Source organism: Gymnodraco acuticeps, unplaced genomic scaffold, assembly GCF_902827175.1.
Source record: "Gymnodraco acuticeps unplaced genomic scaffold, fGymAcu1.1, whole genome shotgun sequence".
Classification (NCBI taxonomy): domain Eukaryota; kingdom Metazoa; phylum Chordata; class Actinopteri; order Perciformes; family Bathydraconidae; genus Gymnodraco; species Gymnodraco acuticeps.
This window is the reverse complement of record NW_022990274.1, coordinates 4,591,298-4,617,033: the sequence shown is the minus strand read 5'-3', so window position 1 is coordinate 4,617,033 and position 25,736 is coordinate 4,591,298. Positions and strand designations below refer to the sequence as shown.

Sequence of the window (25,736 nt, the reverse complement as noted above, 5' to 3'; positions counted from 1 at the left end):
GCTAAATGCACAGCAGTCCATTTTCACCAGGCCCAACAACAAGAGCAAGGCTGCTACCAGAGCATCTTATCGTGTCAGTCTCGTTCTTGCGAAACACATGAAGTCTTTCAAAGACGGCAAAGTTGTGAAAGAAGCATTCCTGGAGGCTGCCGACGCACTTTTGGGGGACAGTAAAAATAACAGTAGCATTTCAACAGGTTTTTGATTTATTAAAAACTTAAGTTAGATACCGTTATTAATCAGCTGTACGTTTTAGTTTGTTTGAACTTATTCATTATAATGCAAACTTAAATTGATTATAGTCTATCATCAATTCAGGTTAAGAAACTAGTGTTGCTTGCATCCTATTTTAAGGCATTTATTTTTATAATCTACTAAAATGCAACAAAAAAAGGGTTTGATTATATTAATTTTGTCTTTTTTATTGCACTTTGGCAGCAGATTCCTGTGTAGCTTCAGATCTGAGTTGTCTTATTAGTAAGCCTCATTTATACTTTTGTAGCAACACTATTTTTATATAATGGCAAAGAAAGGGTCTTTTCTTTTTGTTCCTGGGTCATATGTGGCAGCACTGTTCAATGTTTCTTGAAAACATTACCCACTGTAGTATGTGACGTGTGAATAAACTCCAACTCTGTATCAACAACACTGTTGTGTAACTTCAGTTAAACACTTGTATGTGTGTAGATTAGAAAGAGGTAAGATAAAGGATCTGCAGTATTTTATGAAGTATTAATCGTACAAAGGTCAGTTTTATACAAGTAGAAGTGTGTATTTACCTGGTAGGCTGTCAGTAATGGCTATGCCTCTCTATTTGGACTGGTAGATCTCGGCAGACTGGCAACTTTAAAAGTAGCTCTCGGTTCAAAAAAGGTTGGGCACCCCTGAGATAGGTGATGCTGACTCATATGACTCAAATAACTCGTATGATCCGGATCTCTTCAATGACTGACTCAGAAGACTCCGGATTTGTCATCCCTAGCGTGAAGGGTCTGCTTTATGCGCTCCGCACGGTAACCCTGCTGCGAGGCTCCGGCGAACAGTTCATAAGCGTGCTCACTAGCGCACCTCCCCCCCCCCCCACCATTCATAAAGTCAAGTACCCCTCAAAAGGTCCGGTTTATTTCATTTTAAGGATGCGCACCAAGCAACATCTCCAGGTGGTCCTTTGAGAACCAGGGCAAAAAAGTTATGTGCACCCCTGATTATAGTGTACTGTAGGAGGGAAAGTGAACAAATATTCAATCACTGAAAAATATAGGACTGTTGTAGTTTTTTAGTTAAATATCAAATGAATTAGTCTTAATAAGGCGGACAAGAAAAGTGTGGCATGAATTTGACTGCAATGGAGCTCAAGGCTAAATAATACTCTCAATAATGGCTTCATTTGTTTACAGCAATCTCATTTCAAATCTCTTTTGAATAAAGATTTGTTCCAATTTCATGCAAAATACAGATCTTTTGTAATACATTACATATTTTTATTATACTGTTTTTGCATGTAGTATCAAAGATTAATTTTGATAACATCAAGATATGAATAAAAATAACTCCTCACTGAACGGTATTGGACCAAATTGTTACAATTTGGATAATTTGAGCACCTGGAATAGCGCTCTAATAAAAATGTAATGAATTATTATTATTAATTTCAAAATTGTCACGTGGTGTACTTTAAACTGAGAACAAATTCATTTGACAGTTCTTCCAGCATTTGTGTACGGATTAGATGTGTTCACATGGCACAATAATGTCAATTTAGAGCATAAATCAAGTCTTTTTTAGTATGCACATTGTTTTTGCCAAGTAATATATTATTAATATTGTAAAGGTCCATCTTCAAAATACATATGCCAATTGTAAATACTGCATTAACATTTATCTTCATTTTCTCTCTGCCTTCTTCTTTGTCTTATGTGGGCTCATTTCTAAGCTGTTGTGCTAAAGAACATAAATCGCATGTATCTGTCAATGAGAATGTGTAGTCGCAAGCTCAACTGAGTGTGCAAGTGTGTGTGTGTGTGTGTGTGTGTGTGTGTGTGTGTGTGTGTGTGTGTGTGCGCGTGTGTTTCAAAATGTTTTCATTGTGCACTCACTACATCGTCAAAACCTGCTTAGAATAATGATGTTGTTTGAATTTGGACCTCTTTCATTCTAGTTTTGACTTTGGCCAATAATCCAAAGTCACCTCCTAGCACGGGAAAAAAGTGACACCTACTCATGGAGGTCTATTCAATTTAGATAAAAGCAACCACTAATAGGTGTTATGCCTGTCCTTTTTGTCCAACCAAAAACCAATAAAAAGTGTTTTGTGAAAGTGCCCTTTAAATGCCATGGAACAAATGAACCTTTTATAGCTCCGTTTAATGCAATGTTCAAAAAACATCATGTTTCCCACTCATGAGTAAGTCTGTACACTCAGACCAGCTTTAATATCTGACATTCACCTTCATATTCCTGCCCAGTTTAATGTAACGTGTGCGCAGACTCATCTTTACAGCGCAGATGTGTCGGTGTGGAGACAACGGACGTTAAATCGATGCGCCTGCTGCATATGCTAATGCCCTGCAGGTCGCAAAATTAATTCATGATCCTCTTGTCTGACTGCGTTATGTATCGCCAGCGTGGCATGCAATAAGGAGGTGAAGGTTATTCTTTGCTGGTGGGAGAAAGTACTTTATCACAGCACAGAATAACACGCCGTCAAAATACTATGATGAATGTGTCAGCGCTTTCATGCAAGGACATATTTCAAGTTAATCAGAAAACCTTGAGTTTTAAAGGTGTGTCGTTTGCTGCACTAAATGACAGATATTATTACATGGAGCTGTTATGTCAAAGAGAAAGGTGTTCTTCTGCCATTTATTTAATTTCCTTTTGTAGACGTCGTGTTTTACACAACTCAGCTCCAATAAGTGTTTTTGAACCAAGCAAGCGCAGGACAATTGGTCTCCCAGGAGTGAAAGGTAGAAGTGTTGTAGTTTGATTGCTTTTCAAGAGAAGCGGTGTTATTGTATGTTACTGACATCTTAGAAAGGCTTAAGTGCACTATAGTGAGGAACACAATGTATTGTGAAGATAGCACTCAACAATTGATTGAGGAAAGATGTTCTCTCATTTCAACTTTTAGCACTTCTGTGAAATCACTCCATGTGACCTTTAATCCTCGATTTCAGTCAACCCTAATTGCTCTTACATGGTTATACAACAGCATGTTTCAATAGTGTGCATCATTTACATCGCACAACACCAGAGCCATTTTAAACAGCTGCCACATAACTACATTTAATTTAATTTATTTTCTGTGTGAAGGTAGCAAGGTAAAAACTCTAACAACCCTATAACAAGAAAAATGCAGATATATTTGCCTCAAATAAATACAATAAATAAGCCTTAGTGGTAGTGTATTAGTTTTCAAAGTGCTACAATTATTAAATTTTTTGTGTTGGGTGTATTTGCCAATGATATATTCAATAATAACAATTATGCTATATTATTTAATATTGTATTGGACATTTTACAAGAACGTCTTATATCTATATATAAGAAGTTCTATATTTTATATATTTTTTAAATATATTTTTTAACATTCATACCTACGGAGCCCTGGAGGGTTCATAGAGAGAAAAATAAATAAAACGTGGCCACGTTTTACTTTCTCGTGCGCACGCTTTAGTAACTCGTGCGCACGAGTTACTAAAGCGTGCGCACGAGTTACTAAAGCGTGCGCACGAGTTACTAAAGCATGCACACGAGTTACTAAAGCGTGCGCACGAGTTAATAAAGCGTGCGCACGAGTTACTAAAGCGTGCGCACGAGTTAATAAAGCATGGCCTCGTTTTGTGTGTGTGTGGGGGGGTGGGCATTTGTTTATGATAGTATTGTTCGTTCCGGTGCACTCCAGCAGGACTATAGCACATCGAGATTAAGATTAAACACATTTCTTTCACTTGGGAATACACTTAACTATGGGGAACCAGATTTGTTTAAAGTACTGTTCGTGGTAATTTGAAAACAAATGCCGGTGGTGTCGGATACACACAAACACGCACACAGAGCGGAGCTGAGCACACACACACACACATCATGCGCCCCGGTGACAGGACATCTCCTTCATAAAACGAGGGAGAATACTCTGGTAGTTCGATGTGTGTATAGGTGTGTGTGGTTAAACGTAGAAGCCTCGATCTCTATTCAGCGGTTCTAATGAAGGGAAACGCAGTGAAGTAAACAGTAAAAGGCACAGCTCTTTGCAGCTGGTGCTGCTCTTCTCAGATTCTGCTGAGTTACACGTTACTGCCTCCAGTGCCCTGTACAACGAAGCCAGTTCAACAGACCCTGGACCTGGACATGTTCGATTTATCCGGCTTAACTAACCCTAACAAACGCGATGTCGATAAGCGGTCCTACGAAGCTGGTTATCAACTCAGTAAATCAACCAGGGTTTCTCTGTCCGGCTGAGAGCGCGTTCACGTGAAAGGGACGGGGTTAGCAACATTTGACCAATCACAAACATGGAGACGCGTGCTGACAGCGCAGCGTCATACTTCATGAATGAATAGTGTAAATAGCAAATCCTGCTTCGTAGTGCAGGCCACTGGTGCCACAGAGATTTCATAAAGTGAAGGAGGTTTTCCTTCTATAAAACAGCTGTGGGCAGCAGATACTGTGAGTCACGGACAGGAATCCCTCAATTTAAATAAAACGAGGCCACACTTTATTAACTCGTGCGCACGCTTTATTAACTCGTGCGCACGCTTTAGTAACTCGTGCGCACGCTTAAGTAACTCGTGCGCACGCTTTAGTAACTCGTGCGCACGAGTTACTAAAGCGTGCGCACGAGAAAGTAAAACGTGGCCACGTTTTATTTATTTTTTTATGAACCCTCCAGGGCTCCGTACATACCCTTAGTTTTGATTTTAATATATATTATTTGTATTATCTATTTATAGCTTTTATTTATGTTGTTCTAAAATGGAGCATCTGTCAGAAAACCCAATTTCCCACAGGATAAATAAGGTATTCTAAATCTGATTCTGATTGATGGCGATGCTACAGTCAAGTTTTCCATTTGATCAAAAAAGCTAATTGATATGGATGTCAGAACAGACAGGTCTATAACATATTCAACCATCCATACGTCCCCTGGATCTTATGTATTGCTTTGTTTATGCACTTGGTTGACATAAGTTGTTTCAAATTACAACTTTATCTGCCAGGGGATGCCGTTCACTCGTCGTGCAAGCTCGTCACTCGTGTTGAGACCGTGTCGCTGTTGGTCCTGTCCTGTTGTCTGCGGAGGCCCACTCCCACCTGTTGAGTGCGCAGGGTCGGCGTCATGGGGGGTCATTCGCGGGCCATGCCCCCCCAAATGAGTCACTGTGCCCCCCCCAACGCAGGGTGGGCAAGCCTTATTGCCACTTTGCCGTTTTTTTTTTTTTTAATCATATAAGTTAAAACGTTTCCACCAAAAGTTTTTTGTGTGAAATACATCAGAAATAAAGAATACACATTTGTATTCTTTATTTATTCTTTATATGAAACACAGCCTGAGGTGTGCTCACTGCTGCTCTCTGATTGGTGTGTTGCTTGACCAATGACCCCGACTTTTGTTTTGTTATCATTACGTGGCTGTGTGTTTAGATGAAAGCCCAGTGGCGATCTGTCCATCTGTTATGCTGATTATACAGTAAAGCCATCGAAAATAATATGATATACAGTACAGTACAAGTACATGGGTCTCTGTGTTTCATTCAAGCTCGGCTCTCTGTGTGTGGCACGAGCGCATTTTGTCAGTGCGCGAGCGGTAACGTGGAATATTGTTGTTAGCATCTGGTTAGCTAGCTATGCTAACGGATATAAAGAGCTGTTTCTACACCAAGGTGGAGGAGAGTCCTCTCCTGTCAGACTGTGAGGATCTTATAACGTCAGCTCAGTGAGGTAAGGACTCTCAGTGTTTAGATAGTTCACTTTAGTGTAAGTTATCTCAGTGGGTCTCAAACGGTTTGGTGACCATTTATGTAAACAAGTATTTGCGAGGAATAGGCTACCTTTATATGATCATTATAGTCATTAAAGAATAAGAGAATAAATGAAAAACGGGTATGACCTACTATAGGACAATAACACAAGAATACCATTTAAAAGGGGAGTGATTAGTAAAATATCCATAAAGAAATAGTAAATCTGTGTACAGTTCTGTTTCATATGGATGTTGAGAGATGTATCCATAGATCTCTTCATTTTGCTCTCAAAGTGCACCAGATTGATGCTTTTAACTTCAATATTTTAAAAATAATCTTCCCGGGGGAGCATGCCCCCGGACCCTCCTAGAGGAGGTTAGGTCCACACCCACCTAAAACATGTTCACATGGATAGGATACTAAATACATTTGCACACTTTTCATATGGTGGCCTATGTCCATATGTTTCTGTTTTGGTGGTCGTGCCACAACCTTGCATGTATGCACAAGTCATAGGTCCGCTATAAAATAGCACTACACCCTGCAATGTGTGTGAAAGACAATACACTTTACAGCATGTTTTTTTTAATTGAAGTTGCGTTGGTGTTTGTGTGTTGGTTGTTGACGGCAGTATGTGCCCCCCCTTGGTAAATGATTGCCCCCCCCATTTGATTTGTTCTAGAGCCGACCCTGTGAGTGCGGCTGTGCTTGCGTGGTTTCCCCCCGACGAAGACGGAGCGAGGAGACGGAGCGGCTCCACCGGCTGCTGCCTGCTTCCACCTGTCTGGTGTCTGTGGTCTGCAGAGGCCTGCTCCCACCTGTGGAGTGCGGCTGTGCGGAGAAGGATTTTGCCCCGAGGACGTCGCAGAGAGACGGAGTGGCTCCACGCTTCGGGCTGGGGCCTGCTCCCGTCGGGCATGTGCTGCTGTGCGGAGGAGGATTCGCCACAGCTGGGGCTTGCTTTCCACTTTTCCTGGCTGCGGTGTGGCTGAGGAGGAGGGTTCTTGCCCGGGGAACATCGGTGAATGGCATATGTCATGTTTCTGCTGTGCCTGTTTGCTGTTTTGGACTATGAGAAGATCTCTAGTAATCCTGAGAGGTCTACTGGATTCAGGTCTGTTCTGCTACCCGCGGTGGGCATCCCCTGCGGAGGTTCAGATGTGCTGCACAAACAATTGCCGGTTGCCTTGTCGCGGACAATCTGCTCGACAAAATATGTTTGTCTTTTTTGTTTTCCTGCGATGATGGTTCTTCAGAACTGCTTCTTAAGCTCTAATCACACTTTCACAGACTTTGCTGGTGATTCTAGAGTAGATGACGGTGTATGTGTATCGTTTAAGAGGAAAAGATGCCTGTTTTTTTTGTTTGTTATTACTGTCAGGAAATGTACAACCTAACCCTGGTCCGCCCAGTAGTAGTAGTCAGATCGCTACTCCTGCTGATTTTAAAGCTAGGTCTGGGTTGGGTTTCATCCACTTGAATGTGCGCAGTCTGTTAGGTAAACTAGATTTTGTCCGTATTTGGACAAGCTCGACTGACGCTGACGTCATTGTTTTATCAGAAACATGGCTAAACAAATCTATTTTCGCCTCTGACATTGCCTTAAATGGTTATAATGTGTATCGTTCGGACCGGCCTAATAAAGGTGGTGGCGTTGCCATTTATGTTAAAGGTCCCATGTCATGCTTTTCCAGTTATTACCCATCCCCTTGTGTGTTATGAAGGTTTGTATGCATGTAAACGGTCTGCAGAGTCAAAACCCTCAAAGTGCACCCTGTAGCGAGTAAAACTCTAACACAGAAAATACCTCCCCAAAACGCCTCGTTGGAGATACGTCACTGTCCATTTGATTCTTCCGGGTACATCATGATGTCATGTCGTACCCGGAACGAAATGGACCAATCCGTGGAGCCGTTACGTTACGTCCGCGGAGCCGTTACGTTAAGCCCAAGCTGATTGGTCCAAATTGACCTATCCACGGACTTCCTCACACACTCAGTGCAAGCAGCTCTGCTGATTTCTCCTCCCTGGCTGCAGGCTGATAACAGACAGTTGGGATTGCGGCGAAATTCTCTCTGCAGACCCATTCTCTCTGCAGACCCATTCTCACAGCGTTTATCAACCTTTTTCTTACTCAATATCAAGCCACACTTATTGTTTTTACTTCGGCTGTGACTTTGTGTGTGCCCAGGATGAGTTTGGCTGTGTTTCGCTGTGTATCGCTAAACAAGGAAATCACACCTCCACGGAGCTCAGCGCGATTCACAACGTCCCGACTGGTCCCGACCAATCGGAGCACACTGGGCTCACAGGGAGGGGGGGGGGGGAAAGAGCTGCAACGAGCCGTTTAGTGGAGAGAGTGAATACTGCTGAATACACATACTTTACAGAGATGCTGTATGAGAAACCAATGTGAGTTTGGAAAATTGCACAGTATAAATCTATTCTAGTAGAACTCAACAATGGAATTATGAGCAGTGGAAATGGCCATGACATGGGACCTTTAAGAATAAGTTCAGTGTAACCACATTAGTTTCCAAATCGATCAGTAAGCAATTTGAATTTTTAGCCATAAATATAGAAGTGGCAAAGGGTCAACAGGTCATGGAAGTGAGTTGTCACAGACCCCCCTCAGCTATCAAAGACTCCTTGTCTTCACTAGTAAATCTTTTATCACAAGTAGACTACAAGGAAATAGTGCTACTTGGAGATTTTAACTGGGACTGGTTAACTGCAGTGTCAGAGGATTTTAAAAACCTTTGTATCTCTTTAAATGTTACTCAGATTGTTGACAGTCCTACTCGCCCTAATATTAAGTCCCCAAATAAATCCTCCCTAATTGATATCATTCTAACTAATGTTCCCCATAAATATTCATCTGTGGGAGTATTTGCGAATGATGTGAGTGACCACTGTGCTGTAGCCACAATTAGGAACACTAAGGTCCAAAAGGTTAAACCTCGTATTATTATTAAGAGAGACATAAAACATTTTGTGGAGCAGGGTTTTGTTCATGATCTGTTTGATTTTGATTGGGGTAAAATCGATCTGTGTGCTGATGTAGAAACTGCATGGTCTTATTTTTATCTTGGTTTTATGGAGATCATTGATAGACATGCACCCCTGCGTACATTTAGAGTAAAGGGACTGCTAATCTGTCCAGTCTCCTTCATGAGAGAAACAAGGCCTGGGAAAAGGCAATCAGGCTCAGAGGTAGAATGGCTGCATTTTAGGCAGCTAATGAATAGCTTCACATCGCAAATCAAAAGTGCTAAATCAAAGTACTATCTTTCAGTAACCACAAATAATCTGAATAATCCTGGAACATTTAGGAAAGCCATTAAATCGTTATCCACTGGCGATATCCGTAATGAGCTACCTCCGTGCATTACCACAGCTTCTGGCTCTATATCGGACAGGGCTACTATGCTAAATTGCTTTAATGAGCATTTTGTGTCCTGTGGTTCTCTATTTGATTCTGTCACTAACTCTGCTTCTGTGAACACTACAGTATGTGTCTCTTAAAAACGTGTGTTGGAAAACCCTTTTAGTTTTACTCCTTTTACTGTTGATGTTGTTCGTGAAGCTTTAACCAAGTTAGATCCTAAGAAACCGGCCGGCCTGGACAACGTAGAACCTTTCTTTTTAAAGATAGCTGCAGATTTTATTGCTCTTCCTCTCACTACTCTTTTTAACCTCTCCCTCAACACTAACACAATTCCAAAATTGTGGAAGTCAGCATATGTCCTGCCTTTGCTAAAAGGAGGGGAGGCCACTTTATTAAATAACTATAGGCCAATCTCTAAGTTGTCAGTTCTGGCTAAGGTTCTTGAACGCTTAGTGAGTGAACAGGTAAAGGAGTTTTTATGTACAAATGACATCCTGTCTGAACATCAGTCAGGCTTCAGAAAGCAACACAGCACCATCACTGCCACAATGAAAGTGGTGAATGATGTGGCGAGTATTTTAGATAATAAGCAGAGTTGTGCAGCTCTATTTATTGACCTTTCAAAAGCGTTTGACACCGTCGATCATCACATTTTAAAGCAGAGGCTAGCCAGTATAGGCATGTCCAGCCATGCAGTGGTGTGGTTTGTGAACTACCTCTCTGAAAGGTCCCAATGTGTTCACTTTGATGGGCTGTCTTCTGAGTGGTTGAACATTGCAAATGGTGTTCCTCAAGGTTCTGTTTTAGGTCCACTTTTATTCTCCATCTACATCAACAGTTTAGGTGAAAATGTGGATGAAGCTACTTTACATTTTTATGCGGATGATACCGTGATGTACTGTGCAGGTCCCTCGATTAAGGAGGCTGGTGTTAAATTACAGGCTGTTTTTAACATTATTCAGACTCAGCTCTCTGAACTAAAGCTTCTTTTAAATGTTGGGAAAACCAAGGTAATGCTCTTTTCTAAAGCTAAAAAGACACCAGAGCCTGTTTTAGATATTGTAACTACGCAAGGAATAAAACAAGTGGTTACCTGTTACAAATACCTTGGTATCTGGCTTGATGATTGTCTCACTTTTAAACTTCATGTCAATAACCTGCTTAAAAAGCTGAGGGTTAGGCTAGGTTTCTTCTACAGGAACAAGTCCTGTTTCTCGCTTGAGGCCAGGAAAAGGCTAGTCACTGTTACCTTTTTACCTGTGCTGGACTATGGTGATTTGATGTATATGAATGCACCTGCCAATTGCCTGGTCAAGTTAGATGCTGCCTATCACAGTGCACTGAGATTTGTGACAAACTGTAAAGCATTAACCCATCACTGTACCCTGTATGCAAGGGCTGGTTTGCTTTCACTAACTGTACGGAGGCTCAGTCACTGGTATATTTTTATATACAAAGCCATGTTAGGGAAACTTCCATCTTATATCTGCTCCCTGATCTCACGGAAAATTGTAAGTGGCTACTGCCTGAGATCGAATGCTGTGGTTTTATTAAATGTGCCAACTGCTAGGACTGTCTTAGGGAAGATAGCTTTTAGATGCGCAGCTCCTCTGTCTTGGAATAGTCTGCAAATTAAATGGAAACTGAACAATCTGGTGCCACTAAATGTTTTTAAAGCTCGATTGGATGCTAGTCAATCGGAAGCTATTGGTACCTGTTTATGTGGATAATTATGTAAATGATGCTGTATGATGTCCTTTTGTTGTTCTATTTATGTTTTTATGTTTCATGTGGAACTACTTGAGCAGGTCTCCCTTGAAAAAGAGATCAATGATCTCAATGGATTCATCTGTATAAATAAAGGTTTGAAATGAAATTAAATCTAATCGAAGTGCACAATAAAATATTTTATTGGGAGTTATTAGCGATTACCATATGTCAGTGTTGGGTGACCATCTGTTGATGTGGAGAATGTGGATTCCTGCTTCCTGTTTCCTTACTTTACCAGGTTTCAATCTTTGGAGTCTTGGTTGTACATGGAATCCAAATGAGACTAGTTTAAAAGTATTGCCCAATTGGCTTGTTTAACTTCTGTAACAAAGTCATTCAAAGGGATTGCATACTGTATGAGATAACATAAGACAAGATATACTTTCATGATCATAAATTGGGATGTTGTTTTGTTACAGCAGCATAAACAACCAGCAATTGCATATAATTAGAATTTAAAAAGATCAGAAAATAAACAATTATAAAATATAAACATCTCACAATAGACAATAGAACAGAACTAAACGTTGGAGAATCAAGAACTTACTAAAATATGTTGTGGGTTAACAGGCAACATAGCCTCATAACCTTACAGCTCTTACAACATGTGTATGTTTAGTTCAACTGAGCTTGGCCTTAGCACCCAACCTTCCAATAGCCCAGCTGAACCCATTCACTTGAACAATACTACTTGTTTGTTGGCATGAATGTTTATTTAATGGACACTTCAGTCTTACTCTTTTTACAAATTGTCAAGTATACAATGTACACGAGGGTAGCTAACAAATACAAGCGTAATGGCCTTTTGCCGATTAAAGACAGTTTAATTAGCAAAGTAGCACCTGCTGATTCAAGCTGCCAGCCACATTTTTCATTTCAGCCCTTCAAATCAGCAGTTGCAGAATAAAAATGGCAAACCTGGTTTGGCCTACTTCACACTGAAGTTACAGAGGCATTGTTGGAAAAAAGACCATATGTCAGCTGACAAATCTGCCAACAATATCATTTGTGCCTCACTAGAATTCAACGCTTGCATAGTAACAGAAAGTTATAGGCTTTTAGATGTGCATATTCTCAGGAATTAACCCCGGGATAATTGAAGCCATTGTTTACAAACATGTTGTCAAGTAAAGGCTAACCAAAGCCCAGGGCTATATGATTCATACTGCACTACTTCTAGCCCAAATGAAGCTCCAAATAAGTGAGCTGGTCATTCAAGCAACATTTGGTAGTGGCCAAATGGTGGAACTACATAACTACAGATTAAGTTATGTGACACCAAAAGGCCCAAACACTTTAGGGGATAACCCTTAACTCAAGCACGGCCAGATAGCCCAGGGCACAAGTTTGGGTTAGCCCATTTTCAGGATTGTGACATTCTTAAAAGTGTTCTACTCCTCGAGCCTTAGCCCCAGGCTAAGTGCACTTGTAAAGCCCTTGAGGCATGGCAAGCCTTAGCAAATAATTGATCTATTGTGAGTGAACATTTTACTTTCACATTCAACCAGGCGAGAAGTTGTTAATGGCATCAGAAGATGACGTTTTCCATCTTTTATTATGAGGTCATAATGTTGTTAGGAAGACCAATTGACCCTTGCCTCTTTCACATTTCTTATGGTTACCATATAACAAGGGTTGAGGTGTCATTTTGCGTTTTATATTTTCATGGTCAGTTTGACAGTCATTACAATCAATTTTCCAATGAGAATTGGGAAATTAGAGGGTTTAAAGACCATCTCATTAGATATACTAATTTAACTAAACTTCAATTTATTATAACTTTAGTATGCACAACCTATAAATAATACACGACTGGCTGCCTCTCTTAAATGTTTTTATTTATTATTTATTATAGATTTTATTGATCTGTGTGAATCTTTGCTGTACTGTTTGTTTCACACTTACCCTGTTGCTGCTTTGTACAACTGAATTTCCCCTCGAGGATTAATAAAGGTTCATCTTATCTTATCTTATACTTTTCATTAACTACATGCCTTAAGATAAACTGTTCAAAATGAATGTGCTGGCAATGTTCCATTTTAGCAGCATTCCAATGAGTCTGTAATAGGGTTGTAAGCCCAAGGTGGTGATTACATCTAATGAGTACAGTCCTTGAAAACATAACTGATCATTTGCAAGCAACAATATAACAATGCAACACTGCAATATACAAATAAACCTTTTGTATCCATTCAAATGAAGTTTTCAGGGTCCATATGTTGACTTAAAGGGAAGATGGTTCACAATAATGTTATAATGTAAGGGTCAGACTCACCTGAGACCAAGCATGTTTCCTCACATGCTTCCAGGGTCTCAAAATTGTTCTCGTTGCCCCCACAGCCTCCGTATTCAAACAGCTCACAGCCTCCTGTGTCCACATTGAAGAAGAATCGTTCTTTAATGGCCTTGCAGGGCCCCGGCTCGTCCTTCAGGGCGCACAGCTCATTGAAGATGAAGAGCTCTGGTTGAGCTCCATCTGTTGGGATGGAACAGGAAAAAGGCTTTTAGTATGCTTCTTGTTGCACTCTGTGAAAAGGCTTTTCTTGTGAGTGGGAATAAATGAGGTCAGAGCATCAAACTCTCACATCGGGCTTTGAGATGAGTTAAAGTTGTTATTTCCGAAAGACTTCAGTGTATGGTTTAACAGCTTATATTTTCTTAGATGCTCTGTAGCAGAGGCATGCTGTGTGAGGGATTTGGAAAAGGCAAAGCATCTTGAACTGTGTGACCTGACTGAACATTTGGACTCAATATTTAAAAATGAAATGTGCCTAATGATTAATAAAGATAATAATTACTTTCCTAAAGTAAAACAGGAGGCCTTTAATTATATCTGCCGGCTTTATATGCATTTTATGGAAAATGAGGATACTTTCGAACCATTGTAACATTTAATTATTTTTGGGGGGGGTTATGTTTTATATGTATGTTATTTGCTTATTATTATTATTATTGTGGATTTATTTATTTTAAATATATTTGATTTTTTAAAAGTGTATTTACTTCAAAGATGTCATGTCAATCAATGTATTTGTATTTTATTGTTTATTTTAGCATTGTTCTCATGTACAATCTTAGTTGTGTCAACCAATAATGATAACATATATTACAAAGCCAGGAAAACCACTATACTATTACTCTCTTTTTTTAAATACTCTCTAAATACAGTTGATGGTCACAAACAACGCCTTCAGGTGTTTTTCTGGACTTGCACTGGGAATAAGGAACCATGAGGGAGCACATAACCCACACACCCCTCCTCTGGTTTAAATCATATCTCTCTGGCCGCACTCAGTTCATCCAACTCAAAACCTTCAAATCACAGCCACTTCCAGTCACGACCGGTGTTCCCCAGGGCTCTGTCCTGGGGCCTCTTCTTTTTATCATCTATTTACTTCCTCTTGGCAATATCTTCCGTAAACACAACATCCACTTTCATTGCTACGCGGATGACACCCATTTCTACTTGTCCTCCAAACCAACCACCATCCTCCCTCCATCCTCCCTGTCTGACTGCTTACAGGACATCAAATCCTGGTTCTCCTCTAACTTTCTCAAACTTAACGACAGTAAAACCGAGGTTCTCCTCATTGGCACAAAATCCACCCTAACCAAACCTGACAGTTTCTCCATTACTATAGACAACTCTTCAGTCTCCCCCTCCCCTCAGGTTAAGAGTCTGGGTGTCATCCTCGACGGCACACCTTCATTCAAATCTCACATCAGTAATATCACTCGGTCTGCCTATTTCCATCTACGCAACATCAACCGCCTCCGCCCGTCCCTTAACCCTAAAACCACCGCCATTCTTGTTCACACCCTGGTCACTTCCCGCATCGACTACTGCAACTCCCTTCTCTTTGGTCTCCCTCTCAAATCCATCCACAGACTTCAACTGGTTCAGAACTCTGCCGCCCGCATCATCACCAGAACCCCCTCCATTAACCACATCACTCCTGTTCTTCAGCAACTTCACTGGCTCCCCGTCAAATCCCGTATCGTTTTTAAGATTCTGCTCCTCACCTTTAAGGCCATCCATAACCTCACTCCTCTGTACCTCTCCGACCTCCTGCACATCAACACACCCATCCGCACACTCAGATCTTCTGCTTCCCTCAGCCTCACTGCACCCCCCTTCCGTTTAACCACCATGGGGTCTAGAGCCTTCAGCCGCTCTGCACCCCGCCTCTGGAACTCCCTCCCACCTAACATCCACAACACTGACTCTCCCCATTTTCAAATCATGCCTCAGAACATATCTCTTCACACTCGCATATCCACCCTGATCATTATCCATCACACATCCTCTGTTTTATTTATTTGATTTGTTATATACTGCATTGTCTTGTTTATGTCTCTTATGCTGGTGTTAAGTATTGTGTATCTTGTTTTTTATGTGTTTGTACGGCGACCTTGAGAGCCTTGAAAGGCGCCTATATAAAATAAATGAATTATTATTCATTATTATAAATCCCCACAGTACATACAAGCAGATCGAGGCAGGTGGCAGGAGAAAAGTGGGTAAAAGCAGCAGACATTTCCCAGAATGCAGCACACAGCAGATCAAGCAGTATATTGCACAGCTCAGACTGGATGATTATAGATCTTCCCTGTGTGCAGAGCATGTTTGATCAGTGGATGTATAGTTAATATTCAGCAGGAGACAGAGGTCCCATTATTATTGTCATTATCATTCATAAATGCCTGCTTATAGATCCAGAGGAGAGGTGACATGAGACCCTGTGAGTTCTTCTGACCACTGCTGCGAATGTTGAATCAATGTCTCAGTGAGCGGCTGGGAAATGGCTCTTTATACCCTCTGTCCTGCTGCTTTTAGGACAGGTCTCTGTTATGTTTGCCTCTAGCAGTGCTGTTACTTGAAAAATGACTGAGAATAAATGGATTTATGTCCAAAAGGATCGCAGTTTTTCTCCATGTATTACATGATGTTGATGTTATCTCCCTTTTAATGTCATTGTCTTTCACTGAAGGTTTCACTACAGGTAACAACATTGTGAGGTGATAATGGAAAGGTTGAAAGGACACTAAGGCTGGAATATGAATTTGGTCAGGTTTTTAGCCATGCTAGCAATGTTGCATTAATGGATCAAACACTATAGCTAAGATATTTTTCTCTCAACAACCATTGCCTTGATTTCCATGGATTTGTTGCGTATACATTTGTGTTCCCCAGAGGATTAAGTTTATTGACTTTGGTGATCACCTCATGTTTCTGCTACTGCTAATTTAGTGTTAACTGGTAAATGGACTGCATTTATATAGGGCTTTCCAACTCTTTGCAACCATGTGTTCATACAAAGGCAAATGTAGGTATTCTTCCCAAGATATTGAGGAAGGGACCTGGGAATTAAATCACCAAAACGTCTGATTGGTATGCGATTGGTAGACTTTACCTCACAGCAACAGCTGGGTAAACATTGGTGGGTTTTAAAATGTAAAATATCAATAACAACTATTTTATTGAATACCATGATATTTGGTTAACACGTTCATGTCCCCTAGAACAGGGGTTCTCAAACTTTTTTCAATAATGTACCCCCTTTGAAAAAGAAATGCAGCGAAGTACCCCCTGATCAGCGCATAAACAATTTGTTAGGGATGAAAAGCCTATAAAGAGGTACAGTACAGTGCTGCACCATCGGTGTCTGATTTATTAAAACAACAACCTTGTAACTGAGAAACACTTAAATGCTACATTTCAAATGTTTACAATCCATCACTAAATTCATGGCAAACCAATTTTAACATCATGCAATAACACTAAGACGACATTAGTTGCATTGAACTGATCTTTTTAATAAGTTGTACTTACAATGTAGTGAGAAACATGGGCTTGTGCTTCACTGAGGATCTTTGTCATTCTGACAGGGAGGCAAACTGCAGTTATTACACTTCACGTTTTGAAATATGTGTAACTCTGTTCATATAAAACCCACACTGCTCGAACTTCCTTACTTTTCCTAACATTTATTTATTTTGAGGCGTGGGGAATGAAGAGAAAAATATATATGAGCATTTTATGAGCATGGGATTTTGTCCTAAAACCCGGAAGTAAGCTGCGCATGGGTTCCCTCAACAAAAAAGCAATGAGATTTCTCCATAGAATTTTGGAAAATAGCTGGAAATAAGGTCTGTGGTTGACACACATTTAAGAGACGGATCACGTTTTGTTCAGTCGGATAATCTCCACATGTCTACCCTACTTTTATAATTTTCGAATCATAAATGTAATCGATAGATTTATGCCAAGCAACGCTTATTGTTTAGGTCCTTTGATAAGCAGGCAGTCATATCATTAACTAGAACTAGCAAGATCTGATAGATTTGGACATAAACGCGAGTGAAGACCGGACGCGAGCGAGAGATCAGATCAGCTGCTGCTGACGGAGAACACGCAGCTCTGCATGATCACACCTCCGTCGCTGTGACGGACCGGTGAGCTGACCAAAATACACTAAGAGTTAGAACTAATACACTTAGCTAGTTCATCTACTCTGGAACTAGCTAAACTATTTATACATATATGTATTCTTTACTGTCGGGTCACTTATTACAGGTTCAGCGAGCAGACGGGCTGTCAGGAGAGGGAGAGGAAAATAAAAAATCACCCGTGTATTTTTCCCATTTTATTATCCAGAATTACTATAAACCTTTGAATAAAGTAGTTAATCTACTATTATTACATGGCTTAGTTGAATACTCGATTCTGATTGGTCAATTCAGAACACGTGACAAGTTGTTAATACCGAACAGACAGACCGCTGTCAAGGACTTATTGACCGTTGTTAAGGACGCTCACATCTTCAGAAAGAAGTCCGGTCGATTTAACTGTATACCGTTGGGCCGAATAGCAAACTGCATGCAGTTTGCTATTCGAACTGGGACATGAAAAACAGCGCAGAAGTAACGGGGCAGAAACCCTCCTTTTTACGCAGCGGTCCAGACATAGACATCAAACGGCGACACATATTCAGTTGCCAGTTACTTTGGCATTAGGGCAGGGATATCTAGATACTTTCCAAGGTTTGACATCATGAATTGTGCTACTTTCAAAGCAAGCAACGATGTTTTCAAATCTGTAATCAAAAAGCTCCTCAAAAACGCAAGCAGTTCCTACCGTTGGCTTTTCAAACTGAAGACAAGAGACGCTCTAACTGTTTTTCAAATGTAACAGTTTGAAAAGCAAGCAAACGGTCTGATTGTCTTTAGTTTTCCGCTGTCGTGTGATAGCAACATGGAGGATTTTAACATTAATTTTAATATATTTGGAGAGCACAGTAATTTGGAGTAGGCCTAATGGTTAGTGGCTGATGAGTCCCCAGTGAAGAAAAGAAAAAGACAAGAGGGACAAGAAAACAGCGGAGAAGTAACGGGCAGAAACCCTCCTTTTTACGCAGCGGTCCAGACATAGACATCAGACGGCGACACATATTCAGTATCTAGATACTTTACAAGGTTTGACTTAATGAATTGTGCTACTTTTAAAACAAGCAGCCATGTTTTCAAATCTGTAATCAAAAAGTTCCTCAAAAACGCTATCGAAGCAGTTCCTGCCGTTGCTACGTTAGTTCAAACAGTTACAACGGACTATTTTTCTTAGCGGATGCATGTCAATTTAAATCAATACAACTATTTTTTAAATCAATAAAATCATTTTCTAAATCCATAAAAGCATTTCAATTAATATTGGGATTCATAACGTTACTTTGTTGAGAATGTGGCCATGTAATAAGCGGGATAATGTGCAGCGACTTGGTCATTATGGGGAAAAGAACACCTTCAGGCCGATCTAGATCCCTCCGCTTCGCGTCGGGCTCCTGATCAGCCTGTCGGTGTTCTTTTCCCCATAATGACCGCGTCACTGCACATTATCCCTTACTGAGCAGTTTGTGTAAATGCATTACTTATGTTGTTTTTCTCATTAACATAAAATAAACCTCACGTAGTACTCCAACGTACCCCTAGGGGTCCGCGTACCCCCATTTGAGAACCACTGCCCTAGAAGATGAGCTGAAACATTTATCCAAACCTTTTGTTTTGAGAAAATATTCCAAATAAATTGACGTTCCCATAAATCTTAGCTGTGTTTTTGAGCTTATACTGATATCGATATTTGGCATTTAAAACCAAAACTTCGAGATTTCTCAATTATATAGTATAGTGGCCATAATGCACACTTAGCTACACGTCTGACAGTTATATTCATTTGTCAATACTCTCTGGTGGAAAAACTGTTTTTCTGAATTATCTCACGTCGAATTTGTTATTTCTGTACAGCAATTTCTTTTTTCTTATATATATACAGATACGATACACCCGCAAAAAGTTAACATTGGCACATTTTTCAGTCTGTCTCTGGTACTTTGTGTTTAGTGCTACTTAGCAAATGTAACGTGCCTAAAGGATCAGAACATGGATAAAACAAATATTTGCCATTGTTCGCATGTTAGATATTGGCGTTAGCATTTAGCTGAAGGCACCATGGAGTTCCTCACGGAGCTGCATCGCTGTGGACTATCAGTGTTTTGGTTTCATCATCATCCAACTTAATGTTTGTTTTCCAACTTTCCAGTTCTATCAAAGAACATCATCTAATGGGCACCACCCTGCCCTGTCCTATCAGCACAGCAGTGAACAAACAGTCCCTCTGCCAGTGAGGTAATGAGGGCAGCCGCTCTCCCTACATCCTGCTCATCCACCCATCCCATTCTAATTCAGTGGCGAGCCGTCAGGGCCCTCTAGGCCCTCTCTGAGGGCCTAAGATATTCAAAAAAATAATATTTGAAAACATTACAAAAATATATTATTTTTTAATATATATTTTTTGTTATATTTTTCATTAGTTTTACCAAAATAACTTGATTTAATTGTATTTAAAATAACATTTCCAAAGAAATAAATCCTTCTAATCTGCCTGTTGGAATGTGAAGGGTTAAATGAAAGAAGCTCCTTTGGCCGCCTCTGCGAGTCACTGAAGATAGGAGGTGATTGGTGGTCCAGCTATAAATTCATTATAGTAACTCAACGAGAGAGTAATGTCAAATGACTACAATTGACCAATCATATCTTCCCTCTAAATGGGTGGGCTTTATTTTCGCGGACTTTTTGACAAGTTCCGCCCGCTGTGAAGTTGATGCATGTGTTATAACAACGGGTCAAGCTAGGCGGAAGTAGCTAATTAGCATAAGTTTGTTCATGATGGCTCATGTCAGTGATAGTGATGACATTGTTGTGAAATTATTAACCGAGTCATTTTCAAGATTGAGTTACAATGATGAACTGGAGTGGCAAAGGATCAGCTGAATGACCCCGCCATCAAGTGCTTCATCCAAAAGGACAGGAGGATGGACTTTTTGTTTAAGTGATTTGATCATCAAAGGTAGGCCCAAGTCATTTTCAATGTGTGCCGCCGTAATTGTTACTTGGCTGTGGGTGCCCTGTCATGATAGGTGTTTAGATAAACGGTGTTGTTTTGTGTGGTAGACGGTCGCTGTCATTGATGCGTTTTGCACCCCGGGTCGTTGTTTTGATATTCCGCTGAAGTATACGCTGTGACGCAATAACTCTTCTTTTTTTCTTTTTTTTGAGGGAAGGGGGGGGTCAGAGGGCCTAGGTATAAAAGTCATGGCTCGCCACTGTTCTAATTTATAACCAGGGATTGGGGACACCAACTCTCCCAATGTCCTTCCTTCCACCCGAACGGTGGTATTGCTTTTGCATATGTGAGCTCGGATGGGGGCAACAGGGCTTCCTTGCACAGACTGCTTTATATTTACATATTTCTTGTTGTGTCTGATAAGCAGTACAATATTGAGTCGTTTAGCAGTGGGAATTGACACAGCCACACAGTACACAACCCTAATTGACTATGTAAACACTCTGCATTCTGCATTCCTGAACCGCACAGAGAGTAAAGAAATAATGACGTTTAGATTGTTGCTCTTTCCTGTCCATTGCCAAGATTCCATCTGTTTTGGGCGTTAACATTACAGACATGGTACAGACATGTCATCTTTCATTTCAGAATTAAAATGTTCAATAAGTCTGACTTTGGCCACCCAAGGAGATGAGTGAAAACAAGTTCCTCCTATAGATTGCTTCTCGTCTTGTCTGACACTGACCAAAGTACTGTTTGTCCCTTAATCAGTTATGCCAAATATCCAGACAGAGGAATTTAAGGCCTTATATTTAATTTGAATAGTGGGATTTTCTAAAAACGTACCAGTATTTGAGGATGTGACAGCCTTTGTTTATCGTATTGGCTTTATACCACACACAGCTCTACTTCAAGATAGCAGTTACATGTAGGTGGAGTGATTGAACAGCGTGAACTATTATTTCACTTTCTTTTAGTTTTACCTCAACTCATGCATGTGGAACTGTTAGCATTCTTGCAGGCTTTAATTCTTTAATGATTAATTTATGTTGTATTCATATGAATGTGGTGTTGCAGATTGACACTAATATTTGAAGTGAACTGGATTTCTTTGTTAACTTATTGAACCCTTTCTCTGAACGGGAACAACATTTCCAAAACAACCCACAAATCCTCCTAAAGCTCCAAATCTAGTAAGGAATCCTCCATGTTGTCGAACAAAGGGTAAATAAATAAAGCTCTATCACACAATGCATCAGCAAAACCCTTGGAAGCCAACCAACAAATCAGCCATCTACTTGAAATATAGGCCGTGCAATCAGATTTCAGATGCATCATATTTATATTGGCTGTAAGCCTCATGTGTATCGTTGAGCTTGGCCAAGATTTGCAAACACACTCGCCCATATGGATAAAGATCTGAGTTGCTCAACGTAAGCACTGTGCCAAGCACCTCCATAATTCCCGAGATGGACAGGTTGATTCAGTTTGAGGCCCAGTCCCAGCTTGTTTGATATAGCTGATTATCCTGTATCTCCAATACAAAGTCTTTTAACAAAGGGAAAGTGAGTCTGCTAGCTAAGCTTAGCCCATTGTAAATAATAATTGTAATGTTTTGCTGTCATTAAGTACTGTTAATATCTTCACAGAAAATGCTGAGGTTTTTTATTTCACTCCTCTTTTAGCTGACATTTAATAAATGCAGGTACATTTTTAGCAGCTATTCATACTAAATCAGTTGTCCTCCCCCTGGTGCCAGGAGGACCAACAGATCCATCTCTAGGCTCAGCAGGCCTGTCCCCCCATAAGGCTTTGCAGTCTTGCCATGCTGTCCATTGAAAGCCAGTTGGCTAGAAAGCTGGACTTCAAGGACTTGATCAGTGACTTTGCCTGTAAGAAGGCTAGGCGCCGGGCTCTTGGTGAGTAAGGCTGAGCCAGGGCTCGCAATAACTGTTAAAGGTTAATGATATTGGATCACTACACACAAGATGCATGATGAGAAAAAGACTGAGAACAGGTAATAGGCTCTGATTTAGCACCACCATCAGGCCTTTTCACTTCCATTTCCGTTTTGTTGTCCATTTACACTTTAATACCCGCTTATTTTGTAGTTGGTATGTATATTTAATTAAAAAATCTGCTGCTTATGTTATTTTTTCTGTTATAGCATTTTATAAATGATAATATTGATGTTAAAGGTGGGGTAGGTAATTTTGGAGAAACCAGCTCGAGTGCGCTAGAATTTGAAAATACACAGCCGGGAAAAATCTGCCACTTCCTTACAGAGCCCCTCCTCCAACACACACGAACGCGCACATGACCAATGAGGGCACGAGATAAGTTTGTGCACAGATGGAAGGCTGACAGGCAGGTAGGCCATCCAGTTATTTCAGCCGGCCCGGCTAAAATGACTGGTCGTGCTTTTTACAGTACTACGGCTTCCACTGATGACATTTTTTTATGGATTTTTTGTCAAAGCACTTCAGATATTCATTGCTATCGGGATGTTAAGAGCATTCCATGGAATATAACAAAAAGTGTATCTCGAGCCGGTTTCTGAAACTTACCTACCCCACCTTTAATGTTCACTTTATTTTAATTTAAGAGGTCAAGTTTAATAGTTATTTAAAGCATAAATGAGTGGGTTGGGTTCTGGAGGTGTGGTTACAGCATTGTGCTTGGTTGGCGTGGCCTGGGCCTGGTGGTGGGGCCCAATATGATATATTTTCATGGGGCCCAAAATCCCTGGCGGCACCCCTGACTGTTATTGCAGCAGTGTTAGCATTAAACACATGTTAGGCTGTGGAGAGGCAGATCCTTTTAGAGCCCTTTTTCCAGAGTTCTTTCTCTTTTTTTAAACGGTTGAAGGACAGAGTTGTAATTGTAAAAGTGACCGATTAATGTTCGCCAGGGAAAGTCAGACAGATGTATAAACACAGTGAGAGAGCGGAGCAATACCACAGTGTTGACAGCTTCAAGTGGTTTTACCATCCGCAGCCCTGACTCTACAGTCCTTGGGAAAAAATAATTGTATTCTTTCTTGAGGGTGTCCTTTACAGCATTTTTCCCATACTGTTTAATTGAGAAAGAACCAGTGTAAAAATATTTGTTTTTCCTAAGTTGAATAACTGTAAACAATAGCCATGTGTAGACACTAGACATTACTGTCAATCGAAACAGTAAAATCAGAAATGACGAAATAACTGGATTCAGAAGAAAAAAGTGTAAGTGACTGGCAATAATGTGTTGTATTAAAGGGGGCCCTGTTACAACATAATTATTGGATTACATTAAAGAAATCTTAGGCCAATGAAAGAATTTAACCTAATCATTTTTGGAGACATTTATATTGTTTGCCATGCCAGCTAACAAACAGATATGTAATCGTAACCCTTCATAATGAAGGAGGGCCTGGATTGGTTACGCATTTTGCTACTTTATTTTTGCTATTTATTTTTGCTATTCCAGTGAGTTTTATGTAAAGCAGATGTTACAAACACACATTTTAATAGAAAGCATAATTTAAGTGTCAGATACAGCCTTTTAAATATGTGAACACCATCTGGCAGCAATCTACAATCACTGACATCAACAACTCCAAAAATGCAGCTCTGTTTATAGCAATTAGTTCAAAATAATAAAAAATAAAACAGCTGAAAGCTTATGAATCAGAACTGGCATTATCATGTGGTTACATCATTTAAATATATTTTACAAGTTTCTGTTGTCCTACTTTGAACTCACTTACGGTATACCTAAGTAAAATGCAAGTTAGTCACTACTGTTAGTTGATGACTCATTTGGTTAAATTGTTCAAGAAGCGAAGGGTTCAAATTCCATGAAATAAAAGTGATGATGAACACATAACAGAGCAGTACAAGTTTCCTTGGTATAGAAACAAAAAGGGTGCATCACTGTGCCAGGGTAGATATACTTGCAACGTCAGAAACGCTGTCAGTGTTTATCAGAGCCGTGCCCTGAGGCCAGTGGACAAAGGGCTGAGGGTGAGTCACAGCCCGTCCCAAGGCTTTACAGCTCAACTTAAAACAAATTAGGCTCTCTGTCTTTATACCTGTGTTTCTCTCAGTTGCTGTGTGGTTGTGTGAATATGCATGTTGTTTTTCTTTGTGTTTAGATTTCAAGGGTTTCATTCTAAGCAGCTGCAAATGTAAAATGGGTGCTAAGAACACAACAAGAATGTATAGGAAGTGTGATGAAAGTGGGGCTTGTATAAGGTCGAAGTAGTGTGTGATTTTTCCTATTAAGCGACCACACGGTTTCACAGTTCAATTTTCTCACAAACCACTGTCATAAATATGGACTGCTGTTATATTAAATGTCTATTTAAATGTTGTATGCGAACACAGCCAAACATTAAAGAAGTGCAAGAACACAAGACTATGGCACAGTGGCTATATGGGTGTACTAATCAGGAGGTCAGCGGGTCTGCAGTGAAAATGTCCTTGGGAAAGATAGTTGACCCCAAATTGCTCCCTTAGGCATGTCTACTGCATTGAAGTCTCTTTGGATACGAGTGTCAGCTATATATCATGTAATGTAATGTAACATAGCGAACTAGCTTAAATTACAAACAGAAGCTAGCTAAAATTACTAAGCTTGCGCTGTTGCTCGCCGAGCTCAAGTTCTTCCCAGAACTCAAGATCTTGTGCACCACTCGCCGCCAACGTTACCCTAACTTGGGCCTTAAACCCCCCGCTGTGGTTATAACTCCAAGCTGTGGCATTGTGGCTAACAGAGCTAACAGCTAATTAACAGCTAGCCTAACTTTAGCAGCAGGTATAGCTTTCTGAAGACTCTAATTCAACAGAGTCGAGGTAAAGCTGCAAGAACACATAACCAGAGAAAACCTGAAAATATTTTCTGCACACACATTTTATAAATTTTTACCAAATGTAACTCAAGACTGATATCTCTTGGGTGATTGTAGGACTCTTTCACCAAAGTGGAAGAACAGACGTTGAGGGCACAGAGTGGGACTGACTCCATCTTCAGTGTAGCATCTAAATGAACTTGGAAGCTGGTACTTTAAGAACAAATAGTTAAATTAAGTTGTTTAAAATTCAAGGCAGAAAACAGCAGATGCTCGCTTTTAATTAATTGAGAAAGTTCAAAGCCCTTGTGCTATAGAGCAAGCCTATCAATTGTAAATACTGCTGAATTATGGGTTATTAATTAACTTAATGTTGCTAGCTATTAT

At 40.3% G+C, this 25,736-nt stretch overlaps 1 protein-coding gene across 1 annotated transcript in view; it reads right to left on the bottom strand.

Annotated features, from left to right (window-relative positions):
* tfpia (tissue factor pathway inhibitor a) overlaps positions 1–25,736 on the bottom strand; it is a 66,175-nt gene that overhangs the window by 13,226 nt on the left and 27,213 nt on the right. Inside the window, exon 2 of the mRNA XM_034221509.1 lies at positions 13,397–13,597. Within this exon, the coding sequence (XP_034077400.1) occupies positions 13,397–13,597 (201 nt within the window). The remainder of the gene's footprint in view (positions 1–13,396; positions 13,598–25,736) is intronic.